The following is a 16,081-nucleotide window of genomic DNA, read 5'->3' on the forward strand; positions in this document are numbered from 1 at the left end:
GTATCTGACCCATGCTCCATCACAGTCACTTCAAATTGTGCCTAGGTCCCAGTCTACTGTGACCACTGACTACCATTGGCACTTTACACTTATAGGCACTATTTTCCCTTAAGTTTTCAAAAATTCATATCCCCAGTTCCCTGTATTGGATTTTTGTCATTATGGTGTCATTTTGTTTATTCATTTTTACTCTGTTTCTAAATTTGAGTGGAATTTTTATTTTGTTGTGTTTTTATCTTTTTTAATATTTTGGTACTTCTAAATGCTTTAAACATTTTTGTTAAGGTACACCTGTCTGTCTGTGCCATAGCTATTAGAAGTTTGGTGGACTCTGGTTACTCTAACTATTAAATCACTTTCTCATAGTATGCAATCCAAACGAAGAGAAAACAAGCATGATGGATAAACGCACTGGACATTGAAATTATTAAACCTTTGGCAGTATTACATAAATGTATTTATATCAACAGAATCCTGAATCTTATTTTACTTAGAAAATATATCAGAACTATATACAAATAATTATCTGACTATTTAATTGAGTGGCACGCTTCTATGAAAATAAACAGCATGCAAACAATGCTATACTAACGGATGCAGTAAACAAACTGGACTAGATCCTTCTGAACCTACATAGGTATAACGTGTTAGTAGGATATATTGTTGAGGGAGTGAGGTGATCTAATCTGTGGAAAGATAAACTTTACCTCCAGTATTGAAAAGACAACGAGCAATGAGAATACATTTTATATTTAAATGATTCTTCTTTACACACAAACTGCTAAATTAATTACGCAAATACATTATTTTCCCTCTAAATACACATATAAGAAATCATCGTAGGGATTACACTAAGTGTGATAATTTAAATTTTTCCACCTCCCCAATTGAACTTTGGATGACAATACATGTAAATAGTTTCCAATTTTGTATTTCCAACCAAGGCGTATATTAAATACTTAGGAGGCATTCCATTATGAAGGTGTTATTGAATATCCTGAAATGCATTGCCAATTGTGCCTCTTTGAATGCTTAAGAAATGAAATTAGTTAAAATGCATTGAAATTGATCTTAATGGATCAAAAAGATCGTGAAGTCATAAACTGATATATTGATTATTCTTTCCAGATATCTAAAATAGATGGCATTATGTAGTGTACATCCAAGCCATGGCACAAATTATTTCATATTTGTAAGAATCACTTACCAGTTAACCATTTGTCTGCTGACAAGAGCATGGCATCCCTCTGCAACCTGTAGAATTCTGCAACACTGTAGACAGTAAGGTAAATATTCCGTAAAACACTATTCAGGTAAACAACTTGAAAAACAAATGCTTTTATTAACATATACATTTCTATAAATGTATATCTCAATTGAAAGTCTGCCTGTAAAATGGTTATATATGCCAAAACACAATACAAATGTCAAAAAGTAATAGTATCATATTATTTCACAATTAAAAAAGTAGTACAGTTAATGTGCAAATAGATCCAAGTTCAATATTTGTATACAGTTCACAAACCAACAATAGCCCATACGTACAGTACAAAATTCACATCACAGTTATTTTGCAAACTATGGCCCTCATTATGACATTGGCGGTAAATCCCGCTTACTGCCATGTCGACTGCCACCAACATACCGCGGAGGTATACCGCTACCCATATTATGACCCACACATAGCAATCCGTCACTATACAGATACACAAACAAGTCCGCCAGCCCAAAGGTCAGTGATAAAATGGAGGTAGCAAAACCCACCCCGTTACGCCAACAGAACTACGCCCACAACATTATGACCCACAAATCACTGCAGCGGACATTCAACCATGGTAAACCATTGGCGGTACATACCGCCACGCTCAAAATACACACACACATACAAAACACCACCACATTGGACAATTCAAACTGCACACACCTGACACACATAAACACACCACACCCACACCACTATAAAACACACACACACAATACCCACAACCCTTTACGACTACTAACCATTGCCAAGAGAGAGAGAAAGAGAGACACACCAAGAGCATCCACTGAACCAGAGCCACAGAACACCATCACGCATACACCATCCACGCACCTCACAGCACACACCCCAACACATCACCCCACACTCCCTCACACACACCACTCACACTACACCCATTGCACCACAAAGACACCCCAGGTTCTCAGAGGAGGAGCTAAGGGTCATGGTGGAGGAAATCATCCGGGTAGAGCCACAGCTATTCGGATCACAGGTGCAGCAGACATCTATTGCAAGGAAGATGGACTTATGGCGGAGAATCGTGGACAGGGTCAATGCCGTGGGACAGCACCACAGAACAAGGGATGACATCAGGAAGAGGTGGAAAGACCTACGAGGGAAGGTGCGTTCCGTGGTTCAAGACACCAGAGAGCTGTACAGAGGACTGGCGATGGACTACCACCTCCTCCCCCCCAACTAACAACATGGGAGGAGCAAGTCTTGGCAATATTGCATCCTGAGGGCCTGGCAGGAGTAGCAAGAGGATTGTACTCTGGTAAGTCAATTCTCTATTACTATCACCCCACCACCTGCATGCCATCACATACCCCCACCCCTACCTTCACCCCATCACCCCACCACCTCACATACACCCCACCATCACAACCCACCCATCCCAATACCCAGCACTGCATGCACCACCAATGCATGGACACCACTCATAGCCCTGCATGGACACCCATCACCACAGCATGCACACTAGAGAGAGTCACCTAGCCCACAAAATAACTACTCACTCAAGGCAAAGTTGACAGGGCAGCCACAACCATAGAGGCCAACACACCCATGCACAAGATGTCACACGCAGAAACAATAACGCTGCATTTACATCCCCACAGGTTCCACACCCAACGTCACTGGAGAGGAGGTGCCAGCAACAACCAGTCCCCCCCAGAAGAGGTCCACAGTGATGACAGCAGCTCTGCTCGCCTGGATCTGGATGACCCACCTGGCCCATCAGGGACCTCCGGACAGTCGGTTACCCAGGCACAGTCCCATACCACCACAGAGCCTCCCCCCTCAGAAAACACCACCACAGCACCTACCCAGCTGGCCCATACCTCTGTCCCCAGGACACGTCAATCAGCAGTGTGTCCACCACTACAGGGACCCCAGGACACCCCACAAACACAGGACGATCAGGGACCTGGGGTCAGTTGCAGTGGGCACAGGGTTCAGGGGACAGAGGCACAGGACAACAGGGAAACTGGGAGGACTGCTGTGCGACAGGGGGAGGACAGGCCCAGGGACCTGACTATCCACAAGGCACTCACCAACATCCTGGGATCATACCACCATTCCCAGGAGACGATTGGCCAGATACTGGCCAAGTTGCAGGAGACCCAGCGGCTGCAGGAGGGACAGTACCTGGGGAACAGGGAGGACCTGAGGGACATCCACACCACCCTGTTCACCATTGCAGGGGTGCTGGCAGACATGGCCAACACCATGAGGGAGGCAGTGGCACACCTACGCACCCCTGACACTAGCCACACTGATGAACAGCCCTCTATCTCCGCTGATGCTAGTGGACAGGAGGCCCCGCCACATGAACAACAGGCCACCAGCACCCCTCCCCCTGCAGAAAGAGAAACACCACGCAAACGGTCCCTGCGATCCAGGCAGAAGCCAGAGAACATTGCCAAGACCCCTGCCAGGAAATAAGACTCTCCTGATTGTCAATCTTGTGTCCCACTCTGACACCGTGTCTACCTTGAACTGCCATTGCTCCCCTCTTATGCCCCCTTGGACAATGCACCTGTGATACAAATAGACTGGACTCTATCCTGGACTCTCCTCCACCATCACCCAAGCCCATTGCACATCCCCATTTACTTCTCAGCAATTAAATACACACCCTTTGAAAAAATACAAGTATGTAGTATGTCAAATGATTTAAGTATGTATTCCTTCAACAATCTGTTGACATTGCAATTATACTGTACAGTAATGTACACATAGGTATGACCTGTATTGTGCTGCAGTCAAGACACCAGGAGCCAGAGTAGGGCACAGATATCTGTGAATAGACATGCCAAAGGGTACAGTAAGTGGCCATAGTAGTGGGAACAGCAGCCTGCCAGTGGAAATTTACAACACAAAACTGCAATGGAAGGTGAAGGTACAGTGTCGTCCTGTGTGTCACTGGAAGTACTGTTGAATATTAGATATTCTGTTGTCCACATCCTCGTCCTCTGCCTCCTCTTTGTCACTGACCACAGGCTTCACCACTGCCACATGTCTATCTCCAGCCTCATCCTCCTGCAGAAAAGGCACCTGGCGACGTAAGACAAGGTTGTGCAACATGCAACATGCCACGATGATCTGGCACACCTTCTTGGGTGAGTAGCACATAGAACCACCTGTTAGATTGAGGCACCGAAACCTGGCCCTCAGGAGGTCAAAGGTTTGCTCTATAATTCTTCTTGTTCACCCATGTGCCTCATTGTAACGTTCCTCTGTCCTGTCCTGGGATTCCTCACTGGGGTCAGTAGCCATTAGAGGTTGGGGTAACCAGAGTCACCTACAAATACCGAGGTATACCTGTTAGCCAGACACTAACCCTTAGGGCCAACCCCACAACCATATACCAACATACACTGGGTGGGGAACATGGACTCATCTATTAGCCACACCCAGTGCCTCTGGAGTTGAGCCATCTCCTATGGATGCTGCTATTCCTCAGCATAAAGGCATCATGCATAGACCCAGGATACTTTGCAATCACATGGGAGATGTACTGGTCCGCCAGGCACACTATCTGCACATTCATTGAGTGAAAGCTCTTTTGATTTCTGAATACCTGTTGATTTCTCCATGGGGCGGGGGGGACAAAGGCAATATGTGTACCATCAATAGCCCCAACAATGATGGGGATATGTCCCATTGCATAGAAGTCAGCTTTCACTGTGGCCAAATCCTCCACCTCGGGGAATACGATGTAGCTGCACATGTGTTTCATCATGGCAGACAACACTCTGGCCAGCACTATTGAGAACATTGGCTGTGACATTCCTGCTGCCAAGGCCACTGTCACTTGGAAGGAGCCAGTCGCCAAGAAATGGAGCACAGAGAGGACTTGTACAAGAGGGGGGATCCCAGTGGGCTGACGGATAGCTGAGATCAGGTCTGGCTCCAATTGGGCTCACAGCTCTTGGATTGTGGCCCATCAAATCTGTAGGTGAGGATAATGTACCTGTCCTCCATTGTTGCCAAGTCCATCAGTGGCCTGTACACGGGGGGATGCCTCCATCGCCTATTCATCCTCAGCGGTTGTCATCTAGTGGGCAAAACGATGAGCAACTGGTCAGTTTCCGACATTTCCTCAATGTACAATGCATTGCATGTTGTGACAGAAACAGTATGTTGATGTTTAGTCCCAAAATGTGCTTATGTCTGCTGTGACGCAGTTAGGAGCCATGGCCTGCCCTCCCCTGAAATGGCAGATGCCTGTCCTGTGTGGATGGACAGGTGGAAATGAGGTAATCCCCGCAGATGTTTTGCGCCGTTGGGGAGGCGGTCGAGTACCGCTGTGCAGCTCCTTATTGGTTATCATTGGGCCCTATGGGTTACACTAGCCAATGGTGATGTACGCTGGCGATGATGGTATGCACTGCCACGGACGTGACCGCCATTTTCTATCTGTTCACTCAATTGCTACCTGACCTTCAACCGGAGAGGACCTACACTGCAAGTCCTGCTGTGACCTGTGTCTGGAACAAACCATGGCTCGAGTCACTGGTGAAAGGGCCCCTGCCTTCACCGCTGCGGAGTTGGAGAGACTGGTGGATGGGGTCCTACCCCAATACCGAATGCTGTATGGGCCTCAAGGCCAACAGGTGAGTACACTGTGAGCACGATGCATGGGGCATAAATGCATGGCGTGCTGTGTCTGAAGGCCTCATGTGAGGGGGGGGTTAAAGGGTCCTGGGCAGGGTGCTGCATGTATGGTGGGCAATGTATGTGCATAAGGGGATGGGAGGGATATGGTGGGCCATGACTGTAACAGGCCAGACGGTATTACTGATACAGTTTTCTATTTTTATTTTGCTGCAGGTAAGCGCCCATCAGAAAAAGGGTATATGGCGTGCCATTGCCAAGGACGTGCGGACCCTGGGGGTCTACAGCAGGTGGAACCCCCAGTGTCGCAAATGGTGGGAGGACCTGAGATGCTGGGGAAGAAAGACGGCGGAGGCCCAGCTGGGGATGGCCTCCCAGTGAGGAAGGGGTGCCCGTCGAACCCTGACCCCCCTGATGTTCCACATACTGGCGGTGGCCTATCTGGAGCTGGATGGGTGCTTGAGGGCATCACAGCAACCACAAGGGGGTAAGTACAGTTCCCAATATACTACTTGCGCCTGGAGGAGTGGTCTCTGGGTGGGGGATGTGCGCCTTTTGGTGCCCCTAGGCCAGGCCCGACATTGCAGAGTGGGTTCCATGTTGGGCAGGGGCTGATGAACTCCACCCCCAAACAAGCTAGTGGGCATCTACTACTGGGCAGGGATCTGTGGGTCTCAGGCATGCTGCAACTGGCGTTAAGTATTACTGTCCATGGCCTGGTGACTAGCATTGTGACTGGTAGTGCATCGCCTAGTGAGTAGGGCTGTCCCCTGTGTATTGTGTACCCCAACGGTGGTGTTGTTGCTGGCATTGACCAAGTGTATCCTCTGTCTCTTCCCCGCCTTTTTTGTTTTGTCACCCTGTCCTTTTGTGCATTAGCATCATCTGGCAGAGGAGCAGAGGCACCGGCGACGGAGGGAGCTGCATCCCACAGGGCCCAGAAGGCCAAATCCACCGACGGGGAGGGCACCAGTGGAATGGAGGGCGAGGGGAGCACCACGGCAGAGACTGGAGGGGACAGTTCTGAAAGTGATACCTCCTCCAATGGAAGCTTCCTGGTGGTGGCCGCCACCTCCGTACCAGCACCGTCCTCCCAGCAGACCCTCAGAGTGTTTCCCATGCCTGCTCACCCAGGAGGGAGGGCATCTCCTTCGCCCCAGGCACCTCAGGCCCTGCTCCAGTTAGCCCTGCTGCCCTGAGTGAGGAGGCTATTGACCTCCTGCAATCCATCTCTGTTGGACAGTCAACCATAGAGAATGCCATCCAGGGCCTGGCAGGGCATTTGAAACATACAAATGCATTTCTGGAGGGCATTCACTCTGCTGTGGTGGCCCAACATAGATCATTCCAGGCTCTGGCCTCCTCCCTGATGGCAGCCATTGTCCCTGTCTCTAGCCTCCCCCCTCCAACTTCCTCCACCCATTCCCAGTCCCATTCCCCTGAACCCCAACCTATCCAAGCACACAATCAGACCAGCATGCACCCAAGACAACACACAGGAGCGGCTCAGGCAAACACTAGCACCACACATCATCCCACAGGCACTCACACAAACACCATCCAGATGCAGAAGTACCAACATCCACTGCCTCCACTGTGTCCCCCTCCTCCTCCTCGTCCACATCCCTCCCAATAGCATCTACACTCACACCTGCATACACTACATTCACACCCACTGCCTCCATCACCATCACGACTATCAGTACACGACCCTCACTGGCAGTCACCACCCCCGCATCCATGCACACGTCCCCTGTGTCCTCCCACACTGTGTCTGTGCCCCCTCCTCCTGAAGTACACAAACTCAAGCACTCAGACACCCAACAGCTATCCACCTCACAACAGCATCCAGCCCATGCACCTGCAACCAAATACAGCAGACAGACACCTCCTACAACTACTCCCTCTTCCTCCACTCCCAAAACTTCACCCTCTTCCCACCCCAGGGTCCCTAAGAAGCTTTTCCTCTCCACCCTTGACCTCTTCCCTCCCCTCCCGTCCTTCATTTTGGGCCAGGGTGGGCAGAATCCAGGCCAGCACCTCAGCCACCCAGTCCACAGCCACTGTAATTTCGGCAGCTACTGCAGGTGTGAGGGGCTCCAAGGAGACACCCATCAGCACCGGCTGCCAAGGAGAAGGGCAAAGAGGCACCACCAGCTGTCAAAGGCAAGGAGGCACCACCACACGTCAAGGGCAGGGAGGCAACACCACATGGCAATGGCAAGGAGGCATCATCAACTGCCACGGGCAAGGAGGCACCACCAGCTGCCAAGGGCAAGGGCAAAGGGCCTGCCCCTGCAGGCTGGAGGGACAGGAGGCTTGGTGCTGTGATCCACGCAACCTCGGCTTCATCCTGGACTCATCCCTCTCCATGACCAGACAGGTCAACTCGGTGACCTCGGCATGCTTCCACACCCTCCGCATGCTCCGCAAGATCTTCCGCTGGATCCCCACCAACACCAGGAAGACCGTCACCCACACCCTCGTCACCAGTCGCTTGGACTATGGGAACACTCTGTACGCCGGCATCACCATCAAGCTGCAGAGGAAACTGCAACGAATCCAGAACGCTGCCGCACGACTCATCCTGAACATACCCCGCCCCCACCACATCTCCGGACACCTGAAGAAACTTCACTGGCTCCCAGTCAACAAGAGGATCACCTTCAGACTCCTCACCCACGCACACAAAGCCCTGCACAACCTCGGACCAAAACTCATCAACCACCGCGTCTCATTCTACACTCCTCCGCGCACCCTACGCTCGACCGGACAAGCCCTGGCAGCCGTACCCCGCATCCGCAAAGCTACCGCCGGAGGAAGATCCTTCTCTTTTCTGGCAGCGAAGACCTGGAACTCCCTTCCCAGCCACCTTCGCGCCATACAGGACCACCTCCCCTTCAGAAGGCAGCTCAAGACCTGGCTCTACGAGCACTGACCCCCCCCCTCCCCCCCAGCGCCTTGAGACCCTTACGGGTGAGTAGCGCGCTTTATAAATGTATTTGATTGATTGATTGATTGATTGATGGAATCTGAGCCCCCACCACCAACTATGGCGCTTCAGCCGTCCGATGCTGCAGGGGAAGGCCTGGAGCCTCCCCCCACCACTGGTAGCACTGCCACCTGCATCACCATCAGCACCGCCACATGCACCGCCACCAGTACCACTGGCAACAGCAGCCCGAGTGGGTAGCCATCCGAGGCTGCTGGGGAAGGGCTGGAGCCTCCTCCACCACTGGCAGCATCGTCACCTGCACCGCCATCAGCACTGCCACATGCACCGCCACCAGCACCACTGGCAGCAGCAGCAGCCCGAGTGGGCAGCCATCCGAGGCTGCAGGGGAAGGACTGGAGCCTCCCCCCACCACTGGCAGCACCGCCACCTGCACTGCCATCAGCACCACCACCACCACCAGCACCACTGTCAGCAGCAGCAGCCCGAGTGGGCAGCCGTCCGAGGCTGCAGGGGAAGGGCTGGAGCCTCCCCCCACCACTGGCAGCACCGCCACAAGCACCGGCACTGCCACCACTGTGCAGCCGTCACCGCCAGCAGATGGACTGTAGTCCTGCCTCTATGGAGTGCTATGCATCCTGCCAACTGCAAATCTTGTAAGTATGACACCCAGGTGAGAGACTGTGACCTTATACTCCCCAAGTGCTGCATCATAGGGTACAAGGCCCCCTCCAAAACCAGTGGAGGAAGGCATCCACTCACCCGCCCCTTGCCAGGATGAAGCACACTGGGCACCAGGCCCTCTCAAGAACCAGAGGAAGAAGGCATCCACTCACCCCCTCCTTGCCAGGATGAAGCACACTGGGCACAAGGCCCCCTCCAGAACCAGTGGAGAAGCCAATACATTTAGGGCTACATGTATCATTTTTTACAATAGAGATTACCTAATTGCGATATTTTGTGAATCACAATTAAGTAACCTCTATTGGAATGTATGAAACTCCAGGAGTTTCATACCGCGATTCGCAAGGGCTCGCAAATCGACCTTCCTCATTAATATTCATGAGGTAGGACGTAATTTGCGAGCCATTGCGAATGGCTGCAATCACAGGGATGGTGGCCTGCTGGGCTCAGCAGACCACCATGTCTGTGATTGCTTTTCAATAAAGCAATCTTTTTTTTTTTTAAATGCAGCCCGTTTTCCTTAAATGAAAACAGGATGCGTTCAAACATTGAAAAAAGTTTTCTTTTCATATTTTAAGAGTAGGCAGTGATCCGTGGGACCACTGCCTGCTCTTAAAAAACGTTTTTGCATGCATTCACGTTTTCGCATGCATTCCCCTTTGCGAATGGGTTACCACCTACTTGTACTAGGTGGTAACTGAGATTGTTTTAGGACCGCATTCACGGTCACAAAGCAATCATACATACCTCTGCTATTCGGTATTAGGCAGGGTCACCCTTGACACGGCCCTTCCTAATACTGAATCGGTATGTAGTCACAAATCGAATTTGCGAATCGGTAACAAGTTACCGAATCGCAAATTGAACTTGTTACATACCAATACGCATTTTTGCGCGATCTCAAAACTGTTTGATACATCTGGCTCTTAGTATGAGTTAACTGACGTTTTGCATCAAACAAAACCAAGGAAATGCTTTAAATCTGAAAACTTTACCGATCAGTATGTTCCAGAAAATCTTTTTGTCCCCACCGATAAAGGAGCTGTGATGTCATGACCTGCAAAAAACAAAGAAGCACTTATCACTTTTGACCTAAATAACTTATTTTAAAATATTTTCTTATACTAACATATTTTAATCTTATGAAAACATTATTTTGTAAACACTTTAAAAGAGGGGTAGGTGATTAGTCACAGCAGTTGGAATACATAGCCATATTGGGAAAGATTGCAGTGTGAAAGCGGCTATGACAATACAGAGTTCACTTAATGTATACCTATATCATGACAGGATGTAGATTACAACAGTATGCTGCAGTGTATCTAAAGGTGGAGGTACAGTGGGGTGCTTCTATGTCAGTGAGAGTTTTTTGTAGGATTACAAACATTCATATTTAAGATCTGGCTTGTTGTGGTTCATGCACTTTTTCTGGTGGCCGTGCACAAAGGCAATTTGTGACTCTTATAAGTTATATGCTGTGCAAGCAGTATGGAGAACACCAGGCTGCAAGGGACACAAGAACAATGTGGAATATATTCCTGTTGTCTTCCTTGAGTAGGTTGATGTGTTAATATTCTCTAGGATTGGCATTATCAACTCAGGAAAGGTTTTCTAACTTCATGTTTTGTGTGACAACTACTATTATGTGACAAGAAACTCTAATTGTAATTGTGTATGTATAGAGTTTGTCCGGATATCCTGGAGTGTCTGAGCACCAACTCATCAGAAGAACATTTTCAAAGACATGCCAAAGGTATGCAATTTAATGGATGCTAATCGAACAATGTAGGGCAAGAATAAGCCGTTGGAGATTTGAAAAAGTACTGATGTACAAGCTTGGCTCCGGGGTACTGGAACTAGAGGTGTGGTCAGAGCTGCAGCACCCATAGATCTGGAGGCAGTTAATAAAGTAGAAAACAATTAAGTCTGATAAGGACCTTTAATCAGTCACATGTGCTTGTCATGTATATTTAAATTTAGATTATGTAGCTTCAAAATCAACCTAATTCCTAGAGTCTGTTTCTTTTTCCTGGGCCCAAGGGGGAGTAGGTCCAGTCCTTCAGTGCTCCTCCTATCTCACAAACAGCAGGTCCAGTCATCTTTTGGTCTTTGGCAGGTCCAGAAAGTGTTATGAGGAGGGTTCTTGTTGATGCCACATTTGTGCCTGGCACCAGCTACGGGTAGATATGATTTCTGTCCAATCCCTAACCAATGGGGTACTTGTTTTGGGGGGAAACCCTGCCCACTTTCTTTTAGCAGTTCCTGTTTGCTTTAATGCAAACAATCCCAGAACTCTCCTTACTCTAGAAATCCAAGATAAGGAAACCTTTTCCCCCTTGTGGAGAGCTGTGGCTAGGCTAATGAGCAATCCCCTCATCTGTGGTCACTTAAAACCAGTTCTGGGAATAGACTTCTTTGCAATGGGTTTTCTGCCAGGATAAGTAATACGACAGGTGGCCTTTCCTAGGGCTACCCAACATTTGCTTGAGACAGGGCAGGGCCCTTTGAAGACAATGAAGATGCTGGATCCACCTGAACTGGTCATCTTGCAAGGGTAAGGAAACACGTCTGTACACCCAGGCATTTGGCTTTCCTCTGGGAGCAGTTTTCACAACTCTTTCACACGTCATTCAGGCCACCAAGAGAGGCTGGGCTAATGAAAATTAGCCCTCAGCAGCTTCAAGCAGGATAAAGGCAACTTTCTAAAAGTTACATTTCCTATTTCTTTAATGTTTACTATTAGGTTAGATTTTTATTGAATATAAAAGTAATTCTTTGGAGTCTGTCACTGGTACAGATCGAAAGTTATAGCTTAAAGTATATCATCTATATTTTGACTTTTCCCTTTGTACAAGTTACAGCACGACCAGTGACAATGACATTTTGTACCTTGTCACTAAGGGAACATGCCAAAACTAGTATCACACATATTAAACTCTTTAATAATACCATCCTACCCTGTGGGTAGCTAGGTGTGCATAGGGGAGACTTATTTAATATTAATCCTATCTGTCAAAAGGGTGATTTTTACAGGTCTGCACAGCATTGTTTAAGCTTCTGCTGGTAGGCTATATAGGATAGGCCTGAAACCAAGTTTTCCTTGCCGCTTTGTTGGATAGCTCAATAAGTGCTTAAGGTGGCACTTAAGTTTCCATGAAAGGGATGTATTTCCACAACATAAACTATGGCCTTATTGCAAAATTGATTGCGCCAATCAGAGCTATGCCAATGTTGACATTATTAAACAGGGAAGCACTTTACACAAGTTTAACAGGGGCAAAATTCAAAGAGTTCCAATGCCAGCAAAACAGATAGGGCGAAAATTGGGGGGACATCATACAAATATGGTTGTTTCCCACAGCTACGTTCTTCTGGTGCCCGCTACCTTAATCTGATAAAGGATTCTAGTGGATCACAATTTGTGTGCCAGATACTGCAGTAAAACATAGGTAATTGGTAGGGTATGTTGTGACACATCAATGAAAAAACCTCTCTCTCCTCAATTGTGCCACAGGGATTAAAAAATGTGCCAAGTGAAAGACACCAATGTAAAAACGTTTGTTTGAAAGTTTACAACTATTCATAAAAATGAGCCTCATTTTGTTCTTTTATTTGTGGAATGTGGTAGCAAAAGATTGAGAAAACAAACCAATACATATTTATTTTACACTTCTGGGCATACTTGGCAAAAGCCACCCTGATTTATTATTGATCTTTTTAAAAAAGCGTCATTTTTTTATACAAAGTAGTAGAAGTTATCTATATATTTAAGAATATTGCATCATAATTCACCATTGAACCACGTGTTTCCAAACTATGCCTCAACAGTATTTTTTGGAACTCCTGTAATATTAGGCAGCAAAACCAGACATATAGGGGGTCATTCTGACCCTGGCGGTAATTACCGCCATGGCGGAGGTCGGCGGTAGCACCGCCAACAGGCTGGCGGTGCACCGCTGGGCATTCTGACCGCGGCGGTTCAGCCGCGGCCAGAAACGGAAAGTCGGTGGTGTACCGCCGACTTCCCGCTGCCCTTGAGAATCCTCCATGGCGGCGGAGCGCGCTCCGCCGCCATGGGGATTCTGACACCCCCTACCGCCATCCGGTTCCTGGCGGTTCTCCTGCCAGGAACAGGATGGCGGTAGGGGGTGCCGCGGGGCCCCCGTAAGAGGGCCCCACGAAGAATTTCAGTGTCTGCTTTGCAGGCACTGAAATTCGCGACGGGTGCAACTGCACCCGTCGCACCTTCCCACTCCGCCGGCTCCATTCTGAGCCGGCGTCCTCGTGGGAAGGGTGTTTCCTGCTGGGCTGGCGGGCGGACTTTCGGCGGTCGCCCGCCGGCCCAGTGGGAAAGCCAGAATGACCGCCGCGGTCTTTCGGCGGGAAACGCTTGGCGGGCGGCGACCGCCGTCCGCCGCGGTCAGAATCACCCCCATAATTGTTCCACCTCTACTGCAGAGCTCCTGATGTCACAGCATTAATGCAAATAACAATATTGGAGGATTTAGAGGCATAGTACTTTAACTGTAAAGTTTGGTATTTTGCATAGAATTATGTACAACACTTTGGGCCTCATTACAAGTTTGATGGTCTTTTGGCAAGACCGCTGTGGTGGTGACCTTCAAAAGACCTCCATGTTGGCAGTAATCCAACTGCTATATTATGACTCACACTGTGAAGACCACTAAAAAACAGCCAAATTTCCAAAACCGACAAGGACACTGGAGGACAGAAAAGAGGCGGTCCCACCACCATCACTACCGGCCCAACAAAAATCCACCCACCAAATTACGATCCACAAATTACAACAGTGGTTCTTCCATGACGGAAAACCATTGGCGGTGCAAACCACGGCAGTCCCAACTCACTTCTGTCAGAACACCACATTGGATAGTTTGAATACCCCACACCTGACAAACATTCACACACCCGACACACCTACTCACTGCACTATATAACACACCCCTACACAACCCACAATCCTTTGCATCCAGAACTCCATACACAGACACTGAAAAGCCAAAAAACCCGATTTAGCTCTATTATATTATAGGCACACATACACATTTCACTCAGCACACAACCCACATCAGTACAACTATAAAAATGCACAACTATGAAACACACACATCTCTATCACACACTAGCTGCAAATACTGTCTCCAACTCACATCACAGCACCCACATCTCACCAATTACCCAACACTGCACCCTTACACTCACAACACTCCCACACACAGTCATCACAACCACTTCCATGTCACCACAAAAACACCCACGTTTCACTGATGACGAGTTGTGGGTCATTGTGGATGAAATTGTCAGGGTAAAGCCACCCCTGTTCAGAGAACAGGTCCAACATACTTCTATTGCCAGGAAAATGGAGTTGTGGCAAAGGATATTTGTCAGGGTCAATTCTGTATGCTGTCATCCAAGCACAAGGGAGGACATCAGGGAGAGGTGGAACGACCTACAGTGGAAGGTGCATTCCATAGCTTCCAGGCACCAGATAGCCATGCAGAAGACAGGCGGTGGACCCCCGCCTCCTCCCCCACAGTTCACATCGTCGGAGGAGAAGGTCTTGAACATACTGCATCCTGAGGGCCTGACTGGAATACCTGGGGGACTGGAGTCTGTAAGTACCTACAGAAATCATGTCACACAGTTGCTTTGTCCTGCATGCCTCCTCACCACCCAAATCCTCCCTGATTAACGAATGTAGCCACTACACCTCTCACCTAATTACCTAATGCTCCTCTCTTGTATGCCACCTCTCCACACAGCCCAATTGCCTACTCAGCCCTTGGAAATGGCACGTTAACTACAGGCTGATCTGATCACTATGACTCCCAGAATGCACCAACCCATCATCGTAAAAACCTGGATAGTGCACATTACAACACATGTTATGCATGTATAACCAAAGTACTGGCTAGACCATCTAGATTGTTCTAGCGAGCACCAGCACACGGCAATGACAGCAATGCAAGGGCACACTCACAACAGCAACCAAAGTAAAACACAGCTACAGCTCAGTGACCATTCCCGATGGCTACAGATCACAGATACTGTTAGAAATTGGGTTTCTAGTTTGCTAGGGTATACACTTCAGCCAGGCAGAATCCACCCTCTCTAGTCAGGGCAAGTGAGTTACACGTCCAAGATAACCCCTGCTCGCCCCCTTGGTAGCTTGGCCCGAGCAGTCAGGCCTAACCCGGAGGCAATGTGTAAAGCGTTTGCACAACACACGCAACACGTGTGACACACTATGCCCACCACAAAGGAAATACAGCACAAAGTTATATGAAAATATACTGTATTGTACACAACGCGATTATTAGACCAAACTTCACATATCAGTAATATCCTGCTACCTTAGCAGTTGTCAGAAAGTTGCACATTAGTTACTCTGCAAAACTAGCAGTAGTCACATATAACACACAGGTTAGTATTCTGCAACATAAGCAGTAGTCAGGAAACAAGTTATTACACCAAAGCACTTGTCATAGAAATATCATAAACGTTCCATATTAGGAACATTATAAAGCGTATGGCAAGTCAGA

General features: G+C 48.4%; 1 protein-coding gene across 1 annotated transcript in view; it reads right to left on the minus strand.

Moving 5' to 3' along the window:
* Positions 1-16,081, minus strand: part of LOC138304344 (kynurenine/alpha-aminoadipate aminotransferase, mitochondrial-like) — a 439,058-nt gene that overhangs the window by 30,617 nt on the left and 392,360 nt on the right. Inside the window, exons 10-11 of the mRNA XM_069244319.1 lie at positions 10,514-10,575; positions 1,208-1,272 (exon numbers count right to left, since the gene is read on the minus strand). Of these exons, the coding sequence (XP_069100420.1) occupies positions 1,208-1,272; positions 10,514-10,575 (127 nt within the window). The remainder of the gene's footprint in view (positions 1-1,207; positions 1,273-10,513; positions 10,576-16,081) is intronic.

The sequence above is a fragment of the Pleurodeles waltl genome, chromosome 1_2, assembly GCF_031143425.1.
Source record: "Pleurodeles waltl isolate 20211129_DDA chromosome 1_2, aPleWal1.hap1.20221129, whole genome shotgun sequence".
Taxonomy (NCBI): Eukaryota; Metazoa; Chordata; class Amphibia; order Caudata; family Salamandridae; genus Pleurodeles; species Pleurodeles waltl.